Here is a 22,412-nt window from a genome sequence, read left to right as displayed (position 1 = left end):
GGCCTCGGATTTGGAGGTGCTGATTCTCATCCCAGCCGCTTCACACTCGGCTGCAAACCGTCCCAGTGCATGCTGAAGGTCCTGGTCTGATGAAGCCAACACGACAACATCATCTGCAAAGAGCAAAGACGAAATCGTGTCGTCACCAAACCGGACACCCTCCGACCCCTGGCTGCGCCTAGAAATTCTTTCCATAAAAATTATGAACAGAACCGGTGACAAAGTCCAACATGCACCGGGAACAAGTCTGACTTACTGCCGGCAATGCGAACCAAGCTCCTGCTTCGGTCGTACAGGGACCGGACAGCCCTTAGTAAAGGGCCCCCGACCCCATACTCCCGGAGCACCCTCCACAGGCCGCCGCGAGGGACACAGTCGAATGCCTTTTCCAAATCCACAAAACACATGTGGACTGGTTGGGCAAACTCCCATGAACCCTCCAGCACCCTGTAGAGGGTATAGAGCTGGTCCAGTGTTCCACGGCCTGGACGAAAACCACACTGTTCCTCCTGAATCCGAGGTTCTACTATCGGCCGTATTCTCCTCTCCAGTACCCTGGCATAGACTTTCCCAGGTAGGCTGAGAAGTGTGATCCCCCTATAGTTGGAACACACCCTCCGGTCCCCCTTCTTAAAAAGAGGGACCACCACCCCGGTCTGCCATTCCAGAGGCACTGTCCCCGACCGCCACGCGATGCTGCAGATTCGTGTCAGCCAAGACAGCCCCACAACATTCAGAGACTTGAGATACTCAGGGCGGATCTCATCCACCCCGGGTGCCATGCCACCGAGGAGTTTCTTTACTACCTCGGTGACTTCAGCTTGGGTGATGGACGAGTCCGCCTCTGAGCCTCTGCTTCCTCAATGGGAGACGTGACGGCGGGATTGAGGAGATCCTCGAAGTATTCCTTCCACCGTCCAACGACATCCCCAGTTGAGTTCAACAGCTCCCCACCTCTACTGTAAACAGCATTGGTGGGGCACTGCTTTCCTCTCCTGAGGCGCCTGACGGTTTGCCAGAATCTCTTCGAGGCCAGCCGATAGTCCTTCTCCATGGCCTCCCCGAACTCCTCCCAGGCCCGAGTTTTTGCCTTGATAACCACCCGGGCTGCAGTTTGCTTGGCCTGCTGGTACCCGTCAGCTGCCTTAGGAGTCCCACAAGCCAACCAGGCCCGATAGGACTCCTTCTTCAGCTTGACGGCATCCCTTACTTCCGGTTTCCACCACCGGGTTCGAGGATTGCCGCCTCGACAGGCACCGGAGACCTTACTGCCACAGCTCCGAGCGGCCGCTTCGACAATGGAGGTGGAGAACATGGTCCATTCGGACTCAATATCTCCGGCCTCCCTCGGGATCTGGTCAAAGCTCCGCCGGAGGTGGGAGTTGAAGATCTCTCTGACAGGAGACTCGGCCAAACGTTCCCAGCAGAACCTCACAGTACGCTTGGGTCTGCCGAGTCTGTCGAGCTTCCTCCCCCGCCATCGGATCCAACTCACCACCAGGTGGTGATCAGTTGACAGCTCCGCCCCTCTCTTTACCCGAGTGTCCAAGACATATGGCCGCAGGTCAGATGAAACGACCACAAAGTCGATCATCAACCTACGGCCTAGGGTGTCCTGGTGCCACGTGCACTGATGGACACCCTTATGCTTGAACATGGTGTTCGTTATGGACAAACTGTAACTAGCACAGAAGTCCAATAACTGAACACCGCTCGGGTTCAGATCAGAGGGGCCGTTCCTCCCAATCACGCCCCTCCAGGTGTCACTGTCGCTGCCCACGTGTGCATTGAAGTCTCCTAGTAGAACGACGGAGTCCCCAGTCGGAGCACTGTCCAGCACCCCTCTCAGAGACCCCAAGAAGGCCGGGTACTCTATACTGCCGTTTGGCCCGTAGGCACACACGACAGTGAGAGACCCATCCCCGACCCGTAGGCGCAGGGAAACGACCCTCTTATTCACCGGGGTAAACTCCAACACATGGCGGCCGAGCTGGGGGGCTATAAGCAAACCCACACCAGCCCGACGCCTTTCACCATGGGCAACTCCAGAGTGGTGAAGAGTCCAGGCCGTGCGTAGAGGTGATCCCGACTATCTCTTAACCTCACGCACAATCTCAGGCTCCTTCCCCGCCAGCGAGGTGACATTCCACGTCCCTAGAGCTAGCTTCCGTGTCCAGGGATTGGGTTGTCGAGGCCCCCGCCTTCGACTGCTGCCCGATCCTCTCAGCACCGGCCCCTTACGGTCCCTCCTGCAGGTGGTGAGCCCACTGGAAGGCGGCCCCACGTCGCTCCTTCGGGCTGAGCCCGGCCGGACCCTGTGGGGGAAGGCCCGGCCACCAGGCGCTCGCATACGAGCCCCAACCCCGGGCCTGGCTCCAGGGTGGGGCCCCGGCTGCGCCATACCGGGCATTGTCACGGTCCTTGATTTACCATTTCTCATAAGGGGTTTTGAACCGCTCTTAGTCTGACCCGTCGCCTAGGACCTGTTCGCCTTGGGAGACCCTACCAGGGGCATATAGCCCCGGACAACATCGCTCCTAGGGTCATTCGGGTACTCAAACCCCTCCACCACGTTAAGGTGGCAGTTCAAGGAGATTAGATACGATTAAACAGTAGTATTTATAAATGTTATTATGGCAGTAACATGCATGTTTAATATGACTTTGGATTAAGTTATTAAAAACCAAGCAAATATTGTATGCGCTGGATTATCAGTTAAGTGTGAAAATTTTATTTGCATGCCATAGCACAGCTTTCCAAAAAGTGAGGTGTGTTTGAAATGTTAGTTTAGCAGAGGTAGAATTACCAAGAAGTTTGTTTATTTTCCCTATTTAAATGTAGCTTCATAAATGTGACTCTAATATAATTTCAAAATGCTAAATCTAATAGTAATACATAAAATAAATGAATGTAACAATAGAAAATGGTGAGTTTTGCTTGTCAACCAATTTGTAAATTGAAACTCCTTGTTTGGGAAACCCAGAGAGGGTTCAGTTGTTTTAACCGAATGCACAAACACCACATCTGACATCCTTTCAGGTTGTTGGAGGAAGGAGATATTGCTGGAGCAGAAGAACAGAAAGAAAGAATAGAGTCAGTGCAGAGGGAGAGAAGAAGAATTCTTCAGGAGAGCAACATGACTCACACACCCCGATTTTTCAAGTATGCAACCAATGTCGTTATATTCATTTGTTTTATTAACAATGTTTGTTTTTATTTTATTTTTTAAGATATGTTTTTAAGATTTACTCTTGGTGTATATAAAGTCACTGAACACTTTATTAAAAACAATATTCTAAAACTGATTATAAATACACTGCGTAAAAAGATGTAAACAAGTAATGTTTAGGTGCTGGCTGTGCATTCAGTATAATTAAATTTTCTGTGATTAGGTTACAAAAACAAACTTAAAGAAAATTTTGCTTTGGGAACACCCCTATCTTAATTGAGGATGTAGTTGCTCAGTGGATAAGGTTCTGAGTTTCTGATCAGAAGGTTGGGGGTTTAAGTCTCCGTTATCACTGATGCAACTCCCAGCTTTCCAACGTCGCTGGGATATGTGACGAAAGAATTTCACCCTTCTGTAAAAGAACATGTGACAAGTATAAAGCACATTGTTTTTCAAATTTAATCAGGTGGAATCTGAGGGACAAAAACAAACAGGTAGCAGATCTGTCTGTGTTCTTCCAGGCCTCAGCTCTGGGCTGTCACTGGTAAAGTAAGAGCGAGATTATTTCCAAGCTGTGATGGATAACATTCGGCCAGTCTTGCTGTTCAAACTACTCCAATTATAACTAAAGCTCACAATGTTTTAGGGAGCACCAAATAGATATCCACCAGCTTAGGATTTGCTATCTACACCTAGACTTTATATGGTTCTATGCTTTTCTTTGAAAACTATGCTGCTCTTGCTAGTCACACTTCTTCTTCTTCTTTCAGCTTCTCCCATTAGGGGTCGCCACAGCAGATTATCCGTCTCCATACCCCCTGTCCTCTACATCTGCCTCTTTCACACCAACTACCTGCATGTCTTCCCTCACCACATCCATAAACCTTATCCTTGGTCTTCCTCTTTTCCTCCTTCCTGGTGGCTCCATCCTCAGCATTCTCCTACTGATATACCCCATGTCCCTCCTCTGCACATGTCCAAACCATCTCAATCTCGCCTCCCTCACTTCATCTCCAAAACGTCCTATATGTTGTGTCCCTCTAATAAACTAATTTCGAAACTTGTCCATCCTCATCACTCCCAACGAAAACCTCAACAATTTCAGCTCTGCTACCTCCATCTTCACCTCCTGTCTTTTACTCAATGCCACTGTCTCTAATCCATACAACATCACAGGTCTTACCACAGTCCTATACATTTTCCTTTCACTCCTGTTCTCCTCCTTTAGTGTCCAACTTCTCATCTTCTTCTTCTTCTTTCGGCTGCTCCCATTAGGGGTCGCCACAGTGGATCATCTGTCTCCATACCACCCTGTCCTCTACATCTGCCTCTTTCACACCAACTACCTGCATGTCTTCCCTCACCACATCCATAAACTTCCTCCTTGGCCTTCCTCTTTTCCTCCTACCTGGTGGCTCCATCCACAGCATTCTTCTACCAATATAATTCATGTCCCTCCTTTGCACATGTCCAAACCATCTCAATCTCGCCTCCCTCACCAAAACATCCTACATGCGCTGTCCCTCTAATAAACTAATTTCTAATCTTATCCATCCTCGTCACTCCCAACGAAAACCTCAACATCTTCAGCTCTGCTACCTCCAGCTCCACTTCCTGTCTTTTACTCAATGCCACTGTCTCTAATCCATACAACATCGCAGGTCTCACCACAGACCTATAAACTTTCCCTTTCATTTTTGCAGATACCCTACTATCACAAATCACTCTTGTCACTCTTCTCCACCCACTCCACCTTGCCTGCACTCTTTTCTTCACTTCTCTAACACACTCTCCATTACCTTGCACTGTTGACCCCAGGTACCTGAATTCCGCCACCTTCTCCAGCTCTTCTCCCTGCAACCGCACAACTCCACTGCCCTCCCTCTCATTCACACACATGTATTCTGTCTTACTCCTACGGAGTTTCATTCCCCTTCTCTTCAGCACATATCTCCACCTCTCCAGGCTCTTCTCAACCTGCTCCCTACTCTCACAACAAATCACAATATCATCCGCAAACATCATAGTCCAGGGAGACTCCTGTCTGACCTCGTCCGTCAACCTGTCCATCACCACTGCAAACAGGAAAGGGCTCAGAGCCGATCCTTGATGCAGTCCAACCTTCACCCTGAACCAGTCTGTCGTTCCTACTGCACACTTCACTGCCATCACACTGTCCTCATACATGTCCTGCACCACCCTCACATACTTCTGACACACCTGACTTCCTCATACAATACCACAACTCCTCTCTTGGCACCCTGTCGGACGCCTTCTCTAAATACACAAATACACAATGCAATTCCTTCTGTCCTTCTCTATACTTCTTCATCAACATTCTCAAAGCAAATAAGGCATCTGTGGTGCTCTTCCTCGGCATGAATAGTGTCCAACTTCTCATACAGCTCCTAATATGCCTTTTCCTTGGCTTTCACCACCTCCCTCTTCGCCTGCCTACTTTTCTCATCACTCTGTCGATCCCAATTCTGTTTTGTCCTCTTTTTCCTTATGCTCTCCTGCACTTAATCATTCCACCACCATGTTTCTTTGTCTTCCTTTCTATTTCCAGAAGTCACACCAAGTACCTTTCTAGCTGTCTCCCTTATCACTTCTGCAGTAGTTGCCCAATCATCCAGCATCTCTTCAGCACCACTGAGCCCCTGTCTGACCTCTTCCCTGAATCTCACACTACAGTCTTCCTCCTTCAGTTTCCACCATCTTATTCTTTTTTCGGTCCTCACTCTTCCGATCTTCTTCACCTCCTAAATCATCCTACAGACCACCATCCAATGCTGTCTAGCTACACTGTCCCCTGCCAACACTTTACAGTCTCCAATCTTCTTCAGGTTGCATCTCCTACATAGAACATAGTCCACCTGTGTGCACCTTATTTCACTCTTATACGTCACCCTATAATCCTCCTTCTTAAAATAAGTATTCACCACTGCCATTTCCATCCTTTTAGTGAAATCTACCCCCATCTGCCCTTCCACATTCCTCTCCTTAAAGCCATACTTACCCATAACCTCCTCATCACCTCTGTTCTCTTCACCTACATGCCCATTAAAGTCTGCCCCAATCACCAATCATTCATTTCAAAGTTCACTCTCCACCAAACTCACTTCAAAAATGTTCCTTCTTTTTCATCTCACCGCTGACTTGTGGAGCATAAGCACTGATGACATTTATCATCACTTCTTCAACTTCCAGCTTCACATTCATCACTCTATCAGAAACTCTCTTCACCTCTACTACACTCTTACTAAACTCTTCCTTCAGGATCACCCCTAAACCGTCTCTCTTTCCATCTACACCATGATAGAACAGTTTAAACCCACCTCTAATATTCCTGGCCTTACTCCCTTTCCACTTGGTCTCCTGAACACACAACATATCTACCTTTCTTCTCTCCATCATATCAGCTACCTCTCTCCCTTTACCAGTCATAGTACCAACATTTAAAGTACCGTATTTTCCAGACTATAAGCCGCTACTTTTTTCCCACTCTTTGAACCCCGCGGCTTAAACAATGAAGCGGCTAATTTATGGATTTTTCCTGGGTTTTCCAGGTTTTACAAACTTCAAGACAAAAAAACTGAGCGACATAACATTAGACCAATGAAATTGAAACGGGTTCAGGCGAACCAATTAAACTCTTTATATTAAATCAGATGTGCTCCCACTGAATCAGGCCGCACCACATCATAAATATGGATGATGTTCCTCTAACGTTTGACCTGCCGCTCGCTCGGACTGTCAACAGAAAATGCGAATCATTCGTCACGCTGAAATCAACCAGGCATGAAAAAACGCACTTTACCTGTGTTTTGAACTGCACGGCCTCGGGAAAAAAACTTCATCGATTTTAAAACGCACGACAATGCCAAAAGAAAAACTCTCGAGAGAAATTGTGGTGAAAGGAAGGAGGAAGACAGTGAACAATGACTTTCTTGGTTTCTCGGCTTATAGACAGGTGCGGCGTATTTATGTTCAAAATAAAAATCTTTGTCAAATTCAGTGGAGGATTGAATTCAAATTCAATCCTCCACTCTACTCCACCTCTCCTTACCCTGCTGTTTCTGTAGACATCTTACTCCTCTCCTTCTCCTCCTTCAGCCAACAGTAGCCCAGTTCCCACCAGTATCTCGTTGGCTAGCAATTACTTTTGGTGGCCGTTGGTGACCTGGGCCTCAACCGATCCGGTACGAAATTCTGATTTGTGATCCTCATATTTGATTTGGCACATGTTCTACGCTGGATGCCCTTAATAACTCAACCCTACCCATTTATCCGGGCCTGGGACCGGCACTAAGAGTGCACTGGCTTGTGCAACCCTAATCTCTGGGTTCTGCTCTTGCTAGTCACACAAATCTCACAAATACTACTATTATTAATTACAGAAACAGAATCACAAACTCATGCTTGCCTCAATGAAAACTCAATTTTAGTCTAACATATTACACTTCTTAGTCATAGCTTTCTGGTGAGGATTTCATTTCTGGCCTCTGTTTACAGTTTTTAAACTAGAAAAACCTGTTAAAGTGGCAGTGCAATGAGAAAAGAAAAAAAATAGAGCAAACAGTGCAGTTGTTATTGATGATAGAAATGCTTAGTTTAAACCCTGCTGAAACAGGCAAGTTATTTGAAAACAGGAATTTGTGTCAAAAGAACATACATTTCTTTTTCTTTTTTTTTTTGTATTAGGTGGTCTGAAGATGATTCATGGATCAGCAATGGCACATACTGGCTGTTGAGGGAAGACCCCGGTTTCAGAAATTTGGAGTTCCCTGTGCTCTGGTGACGGATGGGGACTTTCCTATTGCGATTATAATTTTATTTCCTATGACCAAATACAGAATGTTTTATTTCCGTCACAAAGCTGACATTCGTTACCAGACTTGATTGGCGGTTGGATGATGATACAGTGATGGAATACATGCATTCATATAATTGATAAAGTTGCTGTTAAATAAGATCCCACTTTTTTGGTGCAATCAGTAGTGTGGTTCATTGATGGGGAAAATTGCTGCAGGATGATTGCAGTGGATAAACTACCACAATTAGACACATTTTCATAATAATGTGATGTAATTCACAATAAATTTACTAATAATTAAAAAAACTTTTTACAGTTGTTATTTCTCAGTTTTTATGTTATTCTGATGTTATGATGGAACTTTGTGCAAAAGAAAAATCCCCAAACAGCTGCTTCTTCCTTTGTCATACTTTTTTTTAGGAACCGATGTAGTTCTATGTTACCACATTCATTCATTCATTTGTTCAGTAACTAATTTATTTCATTCAATCCAACTTATATTTAATTTGCCTAGACTATCCAATGATGTCAATATGTGATATTTTGTAACATGCCTAACACAAAAGTACACTTTATAATCGAAATTTCTTTCCACAATTAGGGTCTGACTGAAACCTGAGATGAGACCTGCAAATCCATACATTTTTTATTTATTTGCTTGTTCTAAACTCTTAATACAGTTCTCCTCATTGACATGCACCTTGGCACAATAGCTAACATAACATAAAAAAATGCCTTAAGTTAGAAAACACCTCCTAGACAGTAACTTAAATTTAGGATTGGGTCGATCTTTCTATTGAGAGAGAGAGAGAGAGAGAGAGAGAGAGAGAGACTTGAAATCCCCTTGTCCTCTTGTGGAAAAACCCTTGTTCATTTGGAATTATTAACATGGTGTTCTTTGAAGACAAAAATATAAACTGTATTTGTGCTTGTGTATCTTTCACTCATTTGGTCGACTTCACTGGAAACACCAGCCTTGAGTAACCAAACCACAGCTTCCACTTCCACAACAGTTTTGATAAATCTGATGCTCTTGTACTTTTACATTCAAAAGTACACGTCAGAGGGCAATGGATATCTTCATCTGAAAAATATTCTATAGTCAATGTCACGTGCATGTTATCATCCATATCACCAACAAACCTCTGACATTTCTAAAAATACAAGATTACAACACAAGTGTCAATAGTATATAGGAATCAAAATGCTGTATTTTTTTTTTTTTTATATGGAGCAATTCCTTTTCATCTGTTTGGGGCTGAAACTGATTTGAGAAAGGAAGACCCTCTTCAGTATCAGTGTAGTGTTTCTAATAAAAGTGCTTAATGGTAATCTTTTTTACACACTTCCTTTTAACAAAAATAAATCAGTTTTCATGGCACCTCCCACAGCTTCTGATTAAACTGCGTATAGTTTTTGGGGAAGTGTGACATTGGGCTCCTCTAAAGATAGGTGTTAACTTCATAAAAATCAAACTCTGTCACATCTTGTGAAAAAACACCCTTAAAGAGAAAGCAGCTGTTCATGTTTTTTTCCCCCCGAGTTACCAACGCGTATTTATCCCTGCGGCATAATCAGAAGAACCGGGTACCTGAATACAAGGTATACTATAGTAGTATTTAAATATTAAGAGATAATCTATTGTACTAAAGCAAATTAGACTTCTGTATATGATTTACTAGTTTATATCCTATATTTGATAATGTGTATAAAGAAATATTTATTTATGTAATGCCTGTACTGGGTTTTGTGTTAAATATTGCTATTTCTGTTTTGTATAAGACCACCACAGCCATTACACCATATAACTGAATTAAAAATCAACCCTAAATTCGAATATTTTTTTCATAAACAATTGTTGACATCATCTTAGCAGGAAAAACACATCAGGGGGTTAATTATCTGAAGACTACTTTTGCATTTTAGGCTACTACTATTTACAGATCTGGGCTGGTATTTCTGGTAACTCTATTTGCCCCTGATTTCTATGTAACAATTATTAGACGCAGATTTACTGTGGAAATAGTGTATTAAATTACTGTAGCCTATAACATGAACAATATGGGGTAAAAAATTTAGAGTAATGATGAGTTCACTCTATGTAATTATTGTTTTTCACCACACATATATATATATATATATATATATATATATATATATATATATATATATATATATATATATATATATTATATATATCAAGAGAAACGGGAGTCACCTGCACTAATTTTCAAGTGTTGCTGCAAAGGGTCTGAATACTAATACTTTTGAAATATAACAAGAAATACCAAAAGAAAAGATGCTGCTATAACTCTGAAACCTGGATATATTTTAGAGTAGTCAATGTACAGCTTGTATAACAGTAAAGATTTACTGTCCTCTGAAAATAACTCAACATACAGCCATTGTTGTCAAAATAGCTGGCAACAAAAGTGAACACACCCAAAGTGAACATTTCAAAACTGACCAAGTGGCAATATTTTGTGTGAGCAAAATTGTTATCTACTCTGCCTTAATCCTCCTGGGCATGACACATCGGTGTTAAGACACATCGTTGTCACCTGATGCCGGTGGCCAGGAGAGAGGACGTAGGAAGCAGGCCTCGTGTAAGCAGTAGTACGGCAAGCGGGCAGTGTCTGTGCTAGGCTAACCCTAGGTTAGCACCAAATGCTAAACATAGGCCGGCTCTCCCGTTCATTTTTCTATCAAATGTCTGTTTCCTGGACAATAAATTGCATTACATCCAACTCCAGCGGACCACGCGGCGAGAGTTCAGAGACTGCTGCGTTTTTTTTTTTTTGTTTTTTTTTTGAGGAGACGTGGCTAAGCGAAAGAGTTCCAGAAGCCTAGACGGGCTAACCGCATTTTCGTGCAGACAGAAACGCAGCTCTGTGTGGTAAGACTCGGGGTGGTGGCGTGTGTGTGTTTATATCAACAAGGAATGGTGCAAGAACTTTGTGCATGTCTCACACTACTGCTCATCGCTAGTGGAGTTCATGACTGTAAGATGCAGACCATTTTATTTAACACGGGAATTCACCACTGTTCTTCCCAGCGCTAATGCTTACCCCGACAGATTGGTTATTATCGCCGGAGATTTCAACCATGGAAATCTCAGGACTGTGCTCCCTAAACTCCATCAGCATGTGAAACTACAAGACAGCATCACCTGCTTGTGACCGTGATGCCTCCTTCCCAGATGCACTAAAAGACTTCTACATCCGGTTTGAGGTACAGAACAACATGGAGGCAAGAAATATCCCTCCTTCCAGTGACCAGGTAATCTGTCTAACCACAGCTGAAGTGAGGAACTCTATGCAGAGATAACCCACGGAAGTCTGCTGGACCAGACAACATTGCTGGCAGTGTGTTCAGGGAATGTGCAGAACAGCTAGCAGATGTCTTCACTGACATCTTCAACATGCAGTTTGCGTATCTTCCAAACTGTTCCACAGACAAGGCCATCTCCACAACCCTCCATCTGGCTCTCACCCACCTGGACAACAACGACACATACGCATGAATGCTGTTCATAGACTTTAGCAATTAACACAATCATCCCTCAGGATCTGATCGATAAGCTGAGCCTACTAGGCCTGAACACCTCTCTCTGCAAATGGATCCTGGACTTCCTGACTGGAAGACCTCAGTCAGTCCCGATCAAAAACAGCATCTCCAGCACCACCACACTGAGCACTGGGGCCCCTCAGGGCTGTGTGCTCAGCCCACTGCTGTTCTCTCTGCTGACTTACAACTGTGTAGCAATGCACAGCTCGAATCACATCATCAAGTTCGCTGATGACACTACCATGGTGGGTCTAATCAGCAAGAACGACGAGTTAGCGAACAGAGAGGAGGTGGAACAGTTAACAGCTTGTTGTGGAGCCAACAACCTGTCTCTGAACATTGTCAAAACCAAATAGATGATTGTTGACTTCAGAAGAGCACAGAACGGCCATTCTCCACTGATCATTGATGGATCCTCAGTGGAGATCGTCAAGAGCACCAAAAACCTCAACTGGTCACTCAACACCAGCTCCATCACCAAAAAAGCCCAGCAACATCTCTACTTTCTAAGAAGGCTGATGAAAGCTCATCTCCCTCCCCCCATCCTGACCATGTTCTACAGAGGGACAATTGAGAGCAGGATGCATCTCTGCATGTTTTGGGAACTGCACTGTCTCGGATCGCAAGACCTTACAGAGGGTAGTAAGGACAGCTGAGAAGATCATCGGAGTCTCTCTCCCCTCTATCACGGACATTTACTCCACACACTGCATCCGCAAATCCAACAGCATTGTGGATGACCCCACACATTGTTTTTTGTAGCTCTATGTTGTTAAGTGTAGCACCAGGGTTGTCGTTGTCTCATTTTCACAGTGTACTGTGTACCACTGTGTATGGTAGAAATGACAATAAAAACCTCTTGACTTTACGTTCTGCTTTAGTATGCCACATTACATGTTGGAATCCATGTTTCCCTACAATGAACCACAGCTCCCCAGTACCAGCAGCACTCATGCAGCCCCAGACCATGATGCTACCACCACCATGCTTGACTGTAGGCAAGACAGAATTTTCTTGGTACTCCTTACCAGGGCAATGCCACACAAGCTGGACACCATCTAAGCCAAACAAGTTTATTTTAGTCTCATCAGCCCACAGGACATGGTTCCAGTAATTTATTCTCTTGGACAGGTTGTTTCAACAAATTGTTTGCGGGCTTTCTTGTGAGCCTGCTTCAAAAAAGGGTTTCCTGCTGGGACGACAGCTTTACAAACTGACCTGTTGCAGTGTGCAGCGTATGGTCCGAGTACCTACATGGGGACCTTCTACAACCTTTAAAGCAATGCTGGCAGCACTCGTGTCTGTTTTTTGAAGCAGCTTCTGCACCTGACGCACAACACGAGGACTCTGCAAGGTCTGTTCCGAGTGGAACCCGTCTTGGAAAACCTCTGTATGACTCTGACCACTGCATTGTAACTCAGTTTTAGGGTGTTACCGATCTTCTTATAGCCTCGGCATCTTTGTGAAGAGCAACAATTCTATTTCTTAAATTCTCAGAGAGTCTTTGCCATGAGGTGCCATGTTGAATATCCAGTGGTCGGTATGAGAGAATTGTACTCAAAGCACCAAATTTTAACTGCTCAAATACAAGAGACAAATGTGTATGGTCCTGTCAAGCAGACAAAAAACATGAACATGTGGCTTTTCATGGTTACTCAATATACAGCTCACTTTTGTTTGTCAGCTATTTTGACAATAATGGCTGTATGTTTTGTTACAGTAAATCTGTACTGCTATACAAGCTGCACATTGACTAAAATATATTCAAGTTTAATGTTTAGAGAGAGAGAGAGAGAGAGAGAGAGAGAGAGAGAGAGAGAGAGAGAGAGAGAGAGAGAGAAAAAGAAAGAAAAGAAACATGGTATTTAGCATCTTATCATCCATGGGCTAAAATATCTCAGACCAAGCCATTTCGTGACTAATATGTTTAAACACCTTGTATGTTGGGAGCAGATGTTTGAAAAGGTCACGCATAGCCTGCTTCATCGGACTGACCAAGATGGCACACTGATTGCAGTTTCCAGACTAAATGATTCAGAAAAACTAAAGCCACTTGCAGTGGTGATCAAGTGTCCAAGAACCTGGTTCTGGCAGAGAAGCAAGTACAAGCCCACAGATTTCACTCTCAATGACCTGCTCCAGGGAAAGCCTATTGAACCAGGTACCCACACAGAGTAACCCACCAAATAATCCAAATATTATGCCTGCACACACACACACACACACACACACACACACACACACACACACACACACACACACACACACACACACACACACACACACACACACATCTAATACAAATATTGTGGAGCTGCAATAATTATCTTATTCAATGCTTATATTACCATGGCACCCAACACATCTTTTTAAGTGAAAATACATTATGTGCATCATTTTGAAGTAGAGAAATGCACGAGTATATGAAATTAAAAACAATTTCAAAGTCTGAAAAGTATTTTTTTGCTTTTCTCAGTGATAGAGAAAAAGGTGTTTCTAAATAAATATGAAGAGACACAAAAAGGCAGTGTTACTGGATCTGGAGAGATAGATATGACTGGATTCAGCATGGAAGCCAAGGGACATGGGAAAGCTAATATTCTATCATCTCTTGGGACACTTCACAAGGAAAGTGTGATTATGCGACACTTTCTAAAAGACTCCAAAGACAGGTGAAGTAAATAATTAAGGAAATATTCAATGAATGTTCAATTTGCTATTCATGGTGTTTGTAAGAAAGGCATAATATTTTTTTTGTACTATTTTTTATTATCTTAACTTGGACTAATTGGTTGGTAATTTCTTGGAGTAATTCACATGTGACTAATGTAAACACTTTTAAAAACAGATTTTAAAAATTGTGTTAACTTTGTTAGCATACTTTGTTCCAGTGAAAGTCAAAGAAACCATTATACAATTGTGTGAAAATTAAAGTAGACCATCTTTGAATTCTATGTTTTTATGTATCAGGGCATAAAAATCATCATCTGGTCTTAGCAGGTACCTAATTACATACAACCTCAGATGAATAACAGCACATGACAGTTGTAGTTTCTCCACACACGACTTTCCTATTGGCTTTATTTTTGTAAAACAAATAGTGACATTGTGTATTATGTTATGTGTTTTTATTTATTTGAAGTTGTATATACTGTACCTCATTTCAAGACCTGCTAAGGACCAGATGATTTTTATTGTCCTTCTTTTTATTTTTCTTTCGGCTGCTCCCATTAGGGGTCGCCACAGCGGATCATCCGTCTCCATACCACCCTGTCCTCTACATCTGCCTCTTTCACACCAACTACCTGCATGTCTTCCCTCACCACATCCATGAACCTCCTACTTGGTCTTCCTCTTTTCCTCCTTCCTGGTGGCTTCATCCTCAGCATTCTTCTACCAATATAACTCATGTCCCTCCTCTGCACATATCCAAACCATCTCAATCTTGCCTCCCTCACCTTGTCACCAAAACGTCCAACATGCGCTGTCCCTCTAATTAACTCATTTCTAATCTTGTCCATCCTTGTCACTCCCAACAAAAACCTTAACATCTTCAGCTCTGCCACCTCCAGCTCCGCCTCCTGTCTTACTCAATGCCATTGTCTCTAATCTATACAACATCGCAGGTCTCACCACAGTCCTATAAACTTTCCCTTACATTCTTGCAGATACTCTTCTATCACAAATCACTACTGTCACTCTTCTCCACCCACTCCACCCTGCCTGCACTCTTTTCTTTACTTCCCTAACACACCCCCCATTACTTTGCACTGTTGAACCCAGGTACCTGAACTTCACCACCTTCTCCACCTCTTCTCCCTGCAACCGCATCACTCCACTGCCCTCCCTCTCATTTACGCACATGTACTCTGTCTTACTCCTACTGACTTTCATTCCCCTTCTCTCCAGCATGTACCTCCACCTCTCCAGGCTCTTCTCAACCTGCTCACTACTCTCACCACAAATCACAATATCATCTGCAAACATTATAGTCCAGAGAGACTCCTGTCTGACCTCGTCCATCAACCTGTCCATCACCACTGCAAACAGGAAAGGGCTCAGGGCGATCCTTGATGCAGTCCAACCTTCACCTTGAACCAGTCTGTCATTCCTACTGCACACTTCACTGCTGTCACCCTGTCCTCATACATGTCCTGCACCACCCTCACATACTTCTCTGACACACCTGACTTCCTCATACAGTACCACAACTCCTCTCTTGGCACCCTGTCGTACGCTTTCTCTAAATCCACAAATACACAATGCAACTCCTTCTGACCTTCTCTATACTTCTCCATCAACATTTTTAAAGCAAATAAGGCATCTGTGGTGCTCCTCCTTGGCATGAAACCATACACAGATGGTCACCTCTTCTCTCAGCCTGGCTTCCACTACTCTTTCCCATAACTTCATGGTGTGACTGATCAACTTTATTCCCCTGTAGGTACTGCAGGTCTGCACATCTCCCTTATTCCTAAAGATCAGTACCAGCACACTCCTTCTCCTTTCCTCAGGCATCCTCTCACCTTTCAGAATCTTGTTAAACAATCTGGGTAAAAACTCCACTGGCATCTCTCCTAAACATCTCCATGCTTCTACCTGTATGTCATCAGGTCCAACCGATTTTCCACTCTTCATCCTCTTAATCGCTGCTCTCACTTCCTCCTTACTAATCCTATCCACTTCCTGCATCACCAACTCAACATCATCCAACCTTCTCTCTCGCTCTGATTTTCCTCATTCATCAGCTGCTCAAAATACTTCCTCCACCTTCTCAACACACTTTCCTTCCAATCTTCCTCCTTCAGTTTTCACCATCTTATTCTTCTTTCCGTCCTCACTCTCCACCTCTTCTTCTTCGCCTCCGAACCCATCCTACAGACCACCATCCGATGCTGTCTAGCTACACTGTCCCCTGCCAACACCTTACAGTCTCCAATCTCCTTCAGGTTGCATCTCCTACATAGAACATAATCCACCTGTGTGCACCTTCCACTACTCTTATACGTCACACTATTATCCTCCTTCTTCTTAAAATACGTGTTTACCACTGCCATTTCCATCCTTTTAGCAAAATCTACCACCATCTGCCCTTCCACATTCCTCTCCTTAAGGCCATACCAACCCATAACCTTCACCTACATGTCCATTAAAGTCTGCCCCAATCACCGATCGTTCATTTCTAGGTACACCATCTACCACTACATCTAAATCACTCCAGAATTTTTCAGAATCTGTATCTCACAGCCGACTTGTGGAGCATAGGCACTGATGACATTTATCATCATCCCTTTAACTTCCAGCTTCACGTTCATCACCCTATCAAAAACTCTCTTCACCTCCACTACACTCTTACTGTACTCTTCCTTCAGAATCACCCCTACACCATTCCCCTTTCATCCACACCATAATAGAACAGTTTAAACCCACCTCCAATGTTCCTGGCCTTACTCCCTTTCCACTTGGTCTCCTAAACACACAAAATATCTACCTTTCTCCTCTCCATTATATCAACTACCTCTCTCCCTTTGCCAGTCATAGTGCCAACATTTAAAGTACCAACCCTAACCTCTACTCTCCTACACTTCTCCTTTTCCTGCCATCTATGTAGATGTCTTCCTCCTCTCCTTCTCCTCCTTTGGCCAACAGTAGCGCAATTTCCACCGGTACCCTGTTGGCCAACGATACCTGTGGCGGTCGTTGGTAACCCGGGCCTCGACCGAGCCGGTATGAAATTCTTTATCGTTTATTTTAATAGATGATTTTTATTGTCCTGATATGTAAAATCAAAGAATTCAAAAAGTGTTTACTTTCATTTTCTAGAAATGAGAAAATTAATGTCATTTACCAAAATCAGCTATTTGGAACAGTTCCTTACTATTAGGAAAATATATAAACTGGTGAGCTGGTTGGCTAAGGAAAGCCCTTCAGAGCTAAACAGTTTTTACTATAATAAAGAAAAATTCACAACTCATGAATTTAACAATGAATACTGTCCAAAAAAAACCCTCCATGAACAAAGTGATGCAAAACTCTACACAGGTGAGTTATAATGTTGAGTGCACCAGTTGGCCAACAAACAAACAAAACCTAAGCACAATCTCATAAGTATATTTATCAAAACAACTGGAAGCATCTTTAAGGTTGGGTTGTCAGTTTGCATTGACATAATTTAAGTTTGTTTGGGTTTTTCAGGAAAGTGGACCTTCAGCACAATCTTATTAAGCATATACAAGGCAAAAATCAGTTTTTCACTTTAGTGAAAGAGCGAATCTTCACCACTTGTGACTCCACCATTAATTTCAGTGAACTTAGAGAAGGCAGCTGCTCTGCCATACTTCAATTCATTTGTCCTGCAAAGGTACGGTTTTTATTTTACCTATACTACACCATGCCAAATCATATTGTTTCATACCATACTATATTATTTACAGAAACAGTATCCATCTGTAAACAGTTGACAAATGTAACTCTGATAAAACAAAAATGATTTGACAGTCGGAGTCACCCAGATAATAATGGGCATCACTGTGTGTTCGGTTCCTCTCAAGGGTTCTTACTTATTCCATCTCAGAGTTTTTCCTTGCCTCTGTCACCACTGCAGAAATAAAATTACCCATAATCACACACTTTGGTGCTCATGATATTTCTCTTTTTCCAGAGTTTGTAATGTTTTGATGATTTATAATCACACTCTTTTCAGTCTGTTTCTTCTCAAGGTTTCTTCCTCATACCATCTAAGGGAGTTTTTCTCTGCCACAGTCTCCCCTAGGCTGCTCATTGGGGATAAACACACATAATCCACTTATATATATATTTTTTCCCTATAATTCATAAATACATTCTGTAAAGCAGCTTTGAGACTATGTCAGTGGTACCACTGGTAGGCACTGGTCTGAAAGTGGCAAAAAAAAACAAGCTAGCAAGCTAGCTAGCTTCGGGGTTGGCCGACCTCCTCACAATGTCTAGCTTTTCTGGAAAAGTCTGTCTTGAAAATGGATTTTTAAGAATGTCCGAGACCAAATAAATTTCTCTTCCTCTGTCAGCCATCAAAGTCTAACTCAGATGTATTAATGTGTGCAGAGCTACAGACGTGTTTTGCCAGTCAAACTTGTCTGTAACAGTTTCACTCTGACCAACCAATCAGAGGATGGAAAAATGCTGACGCTATTCTGGACCAGCTAGCTGCCCTGTGAGGCGAATATGAAATCTGATTGGTTAAAGAAACAGACCCATTGCTAATATAGTCTAAGGTACATGGGCCAGGACTACTGAATCTGAAGGCCCTGTGTAGATTAGATTGACATGGCACCACACTGAGGCTAAAATCTGATTGGACAAAAAAAATCTAACATCCACATACACATACTAGAAACAGTGCAGCCAAGAGAAACACTACAAAATGAAGAGAATAAACTGTTGGAGATAAATTAATAAAATTTCATGGAACAAATATAAGAATTTAGGTTGTAAATGTAGGTCAGTGCTTCTGGTAGTGTTTAGGCCAGCAGAGAAGGCTTTGCTGGCCCTGACTGCCCACCACATATATATTTATATATATATAACATTAATTATATATATATATATATATATATATATATATATATATATATATATATATATATATATATATATATATATATATACACACACACACACACACATGAGTAAATCTACAGAGATAAAGACATATCCCAGTCCTTAGCACTTTGTGACAATGTCTATTCTTAAAAATGAATAATTATTGTATGCGGCATTTAGGTCCGTCTGTACCAGAGCATTTGTCTGCAGAACACCAGAGATGTTGCTATTGCGATCCCCCCTCACACTGTGGTGGCCTACAGTGTATTTAAAATAAGCATTAAAAGTGATGGTGACTATGGTTAGTGGTGTATTTATTTATTTATTTATTGTTTTACTTTATATTAAAAAGTAGTTAGACAAGAATGACTATAAAATATGTACACGTATTCTATGTGTGTTCAGAAGTTAATGTTAGCCCTGATGGGATTAAGAAAGATTGCATCACTACTCAATGTTCAACAGAAGAAGTGGATGGCTTACAGCCACAGACCCAAAAAACAGAGGAATCTTCACTGAGTGCCCTGGTTAAAGGTAAATATGAGTCCTTGTGTGTGTTCATGATAAATATATTTAAGTTCTAGGCTGCAAAAACTGCCACTGTATTACATTCATGACTCAGATCAAATAATACCAATTTTATGTATAAAACACAAAACAGTATTGTGGTAAGATAATTTAGAATGGCTCTAAGAGAATGTGCCTGTGTGTATTTCTGTGTTACAGAACTGACGAGTTTAAAGGCGACATTGTGTGAACTGGCTCATCTGCCAACTAAAACCCGTGTCACTTTGTTAAATATCTTTCAAGAGATTCTACCAGACCCTACACTCCTATCCACTTTAGAGGACAAGCTGAAAAAAATGTGTGATGAATCTTTGTATGATTCTCACCCTTATTTGCCTGACACCTCAAATGAGCTCATTGACAGATTTTTGGACTCGCTGCAGTCTGATACAGAAAACAGAAATAGGGTCTTCAAGCCAAATGGACTTCAGAGTGCAGCAGCCAATTGGACAGCAGGTAAATCAACTTTTGCTGATTTACAAAACATAATACATCAATAAGGTCATTTGTTTAAAATTAAACAGTTTGGATGAATGGCTGCTCCTTTAAATTAACTAAACAAAATTCTTTCATTAGATAACACCAGCCATAATGCATCACCTGTAAAGCCAACCAGTCACAGGCAGTTAATCTTGATTGCTATGCACATGCTGATTAGTGCTGCTGAAGGTGAGTGAGATAAAGTGCTTTATCAGACATTTTATGATCTGAGAAGTGATCTCATTCTAGATTTTATTTCATTTTATTTTTTAGAACTGACAAGTAATGACCTCGCCTGGCTAATGAAATGCTCTTCAAACACAATAAATGGGTTACATTATTTAGTAAGTATATTTATTTGCCATTTACTTTTCACATACACTGGAAAGGGATAATAATTGGTAGGTTTTACTGAGCTTGTAATTCAGTTTCACTAATATACCTGTGCTCTGCCTTATCAGGTAACTCGTCTGACAAATGCTTCCCGAGTCCCCTTCAGTGAGCTTAACTTCCTCTTAGGGGATGGTGAGGTAGCCCAGGAAGTGGAGTTGCTGTTCAACTCATCCAATATTACACTGAAGAAAGACAACAAAGAGCTGTATGCAGAGATAGAAAGTGGCAATACAGTCCTTCCCTTTGTACTGTGCATTGTGATTCATGGCCTTGCATACCTGAACGATTCATGTGAAATAGATATAGAAATCTGATGTGTTACTGATTAAATTAAGGCAAAAACTTCCAGCAGTTCAATATTTTTATGATGTAACTTTAGAGCTTTGGTGGACATGAGGTGAAGATGAATATAAAACTAATTATATTTTTATTAGTTTTCAATTATTATATTACATTATTATAATTAGTATATATTTAATTATACAGACTCTGATACTTATATATCTTCTTTTTAACAGTAATATTTTAATTTGATGCTATACGCAAATCAGCCATAACATTCAAACCACTGAGAAGTGTGACTGATTATCGTGGTACAAGTGAATAGACAGTACTCAAAATTTATGTGTTGGATGTGTGAGGATCTGTGCAATGTTGACAAATGCCAAATTTTGTAAGTCAACAGTGGAAGTGTGATGCTCTGAGCAATGCTCGCATTCCTGTACACGTTATTTTGTCATGTACCACCTATCTAAACATTATTGCAGACCAAAAACACCTTCATGGCAACTGTATCTGTAATAGCTGTGACAGTTTTCAGCAGGATAATGCAAATTCTGCAGATGTCTGATCTGATTAAGCTATGTGGGATGTGCTTGAAAATAAGCTTGACTGACACCACAACACACATTCAGAGGTCTTGTGGGCGGCAGACATTGATATTAAGTCAAGTCAAGTCAAGTCAAGTTTATTTGTATAGCGCTTTTCACAACAGACATTGTCTCAAAGCAGCTTTACAGAAAACAACAGTGAAGGTGAATGGTGTGCGTTTGTCCCTGATGAGCAGCCGTGGCGACAGTGGCAAGGAAAAAACTCCCTTAGATGATATGAGGAAGAAACCTTGAGAGGAACCAGACTCAAAGGGGAACCCATCCTCATATGGGTGACATCAAAAGTTTGGTCATAAATCTTTCAACAATACAGAACAATTTGTGATCATCATAGATCCAGCATCAGCTTCTCCATGCCAGGGCCTTTAAACACTCGGCATCTACTTCTCCATGATCATCCATAGGTCCATAATCTTCACGAGGTGGGACGTGACTGGAGCTGGCCAAACCTCAGGAAGCCTCGGGATGGGGAGAGAAAGAGAAGCAGTGGAGAGATTAGGCAGGTGGTTTTATGGTATGGCCAATCGATGTACAGCTGTTGTAATTAATTGTATTTTAAACGTTTTTAAATTTGCAAGATGCTTTTGGTGACTGTTTTTATCTTTAAATCTGCAGTTAGTTGATGTTTTTAATTATATTGAAATAGCATTTAAAAAAAAATTTTAATTGCCGTTTTACTAGGTTTTAACCATTACTATTTTACGTTACTGAAATTTTTACAGGTTTACAGTTTTTTTTAATGTGATAGTCATCACAAATCAGAAATTGTTGAAATAAAGAATTAATTATATAACTTGAAAGCTTCGAAACTGTTGTACATATGTTGATATCATTAAATTGTTTTAATAAATGACACCATTAAGTTATTGCAAAAACTGCAATAATGTGTGGGTAAAAAAATAGCATTGCAACTGTGTGGATCACAGCAAAGTTTTGCATCAATGTAGTG

At 42.1% G+C, this 22,412-nt stretch overlaps 2 protein-coding genes across 2 annotated transcripts in view; both read left to right on the top strand.

The window, feature by feature from the left end:
• osbpl3a (oxysterol binding protein-like 3a) overlaps positions 1–8,303 on the top strand; it is a 64,235-nt gene extending 55,932 nt beyond the window's left edge. Inside the window, exons 21-22 of the mRNA XM_083543278.1 lie at positions 3,040–3,162; positions 7,874–8,303. Coding sequence (XP_083399404.1) covers positions 3,040–3,162; positions 7,874–7,970 — 220 coding nt within the window. The 3' untranslated portion in view covers positions 7,971–8,303. The remainder of the gene's footprint in view (positions 1–3,039; positions 3,163–7,873) is intronic.
• A 1,080-nt stretch (positions 8,304–9,383) lies between these two features.
• gsdmea (gasdermin Ea) lies at positions 9,384–22,263 on the top strand. The gene is made up of 11 exons (XM_083543318.1): positions 9,384–9,587; positions 13,506–13,713; positions 14,029–14,224; positions 17,748–17,913; positions 19,314–19,434; positions 19,539–19,667; positions 19,860–20,156; positions 20,277–20,369; positions 20,454–20,524; positions 20,642–21,518; positions 21,963–22,263. The coding sequence occupies exons 1-10, from the start codon at positions 9,510–9,512 to the stop codon at positions 20,885–20,887; spliced, it is 1,605 nt and encodes a 534-aa protein (XP_083399444.1). The 5' UTR covers positions 9,384–9,509; the 3' UTR covers positions 20,888–21,518; positions 21,963–22,263.
• Positions 22,264–22,412: the final 149 nt, after the last annotated feature.

Source organism: Silurus aristotelis (genome assembly GCF_946808225.1).
Source record: "Silurus aristotelis genome assembly, chromosome: 6".
NCBI classification, from domain to species: domain Eukaryota; kingdom Metazoa; phylum Chordata; class Actinopteri; order Siluriformes; family Siluridae; genus Silurus; species Silurus aristotelis.
Note: the sequence above shows the minus strand (reverse complement) of the source record. Positions and strands in the feature narration are given on the sequence as shown.

Bases quoted from the DNA above. Each gene is read 5' to 3' on its own strand.
- gsdmea (XM_083543318.1), top strand. From the start codon at position 9,510: ATGTTTTTTTCCCCCCGAGTTACCAACGCGTATTTATCCCTGCGGCAT. The intron at 19,435-19,538 runs GTTAGTGGTGTA...ATGTGTGTTCAG, and splicing joins TAAAAGTGATGGTGACTATG to AAGTTAATGTTAGCCCTGAT. The intron at 20,525-20,641 runs GTAAGTATATTT...CTGCCTTATCAG, and splicing joins TAAATGGGTTACATTATTTA to GTAACTCGTCTGACAAATGC.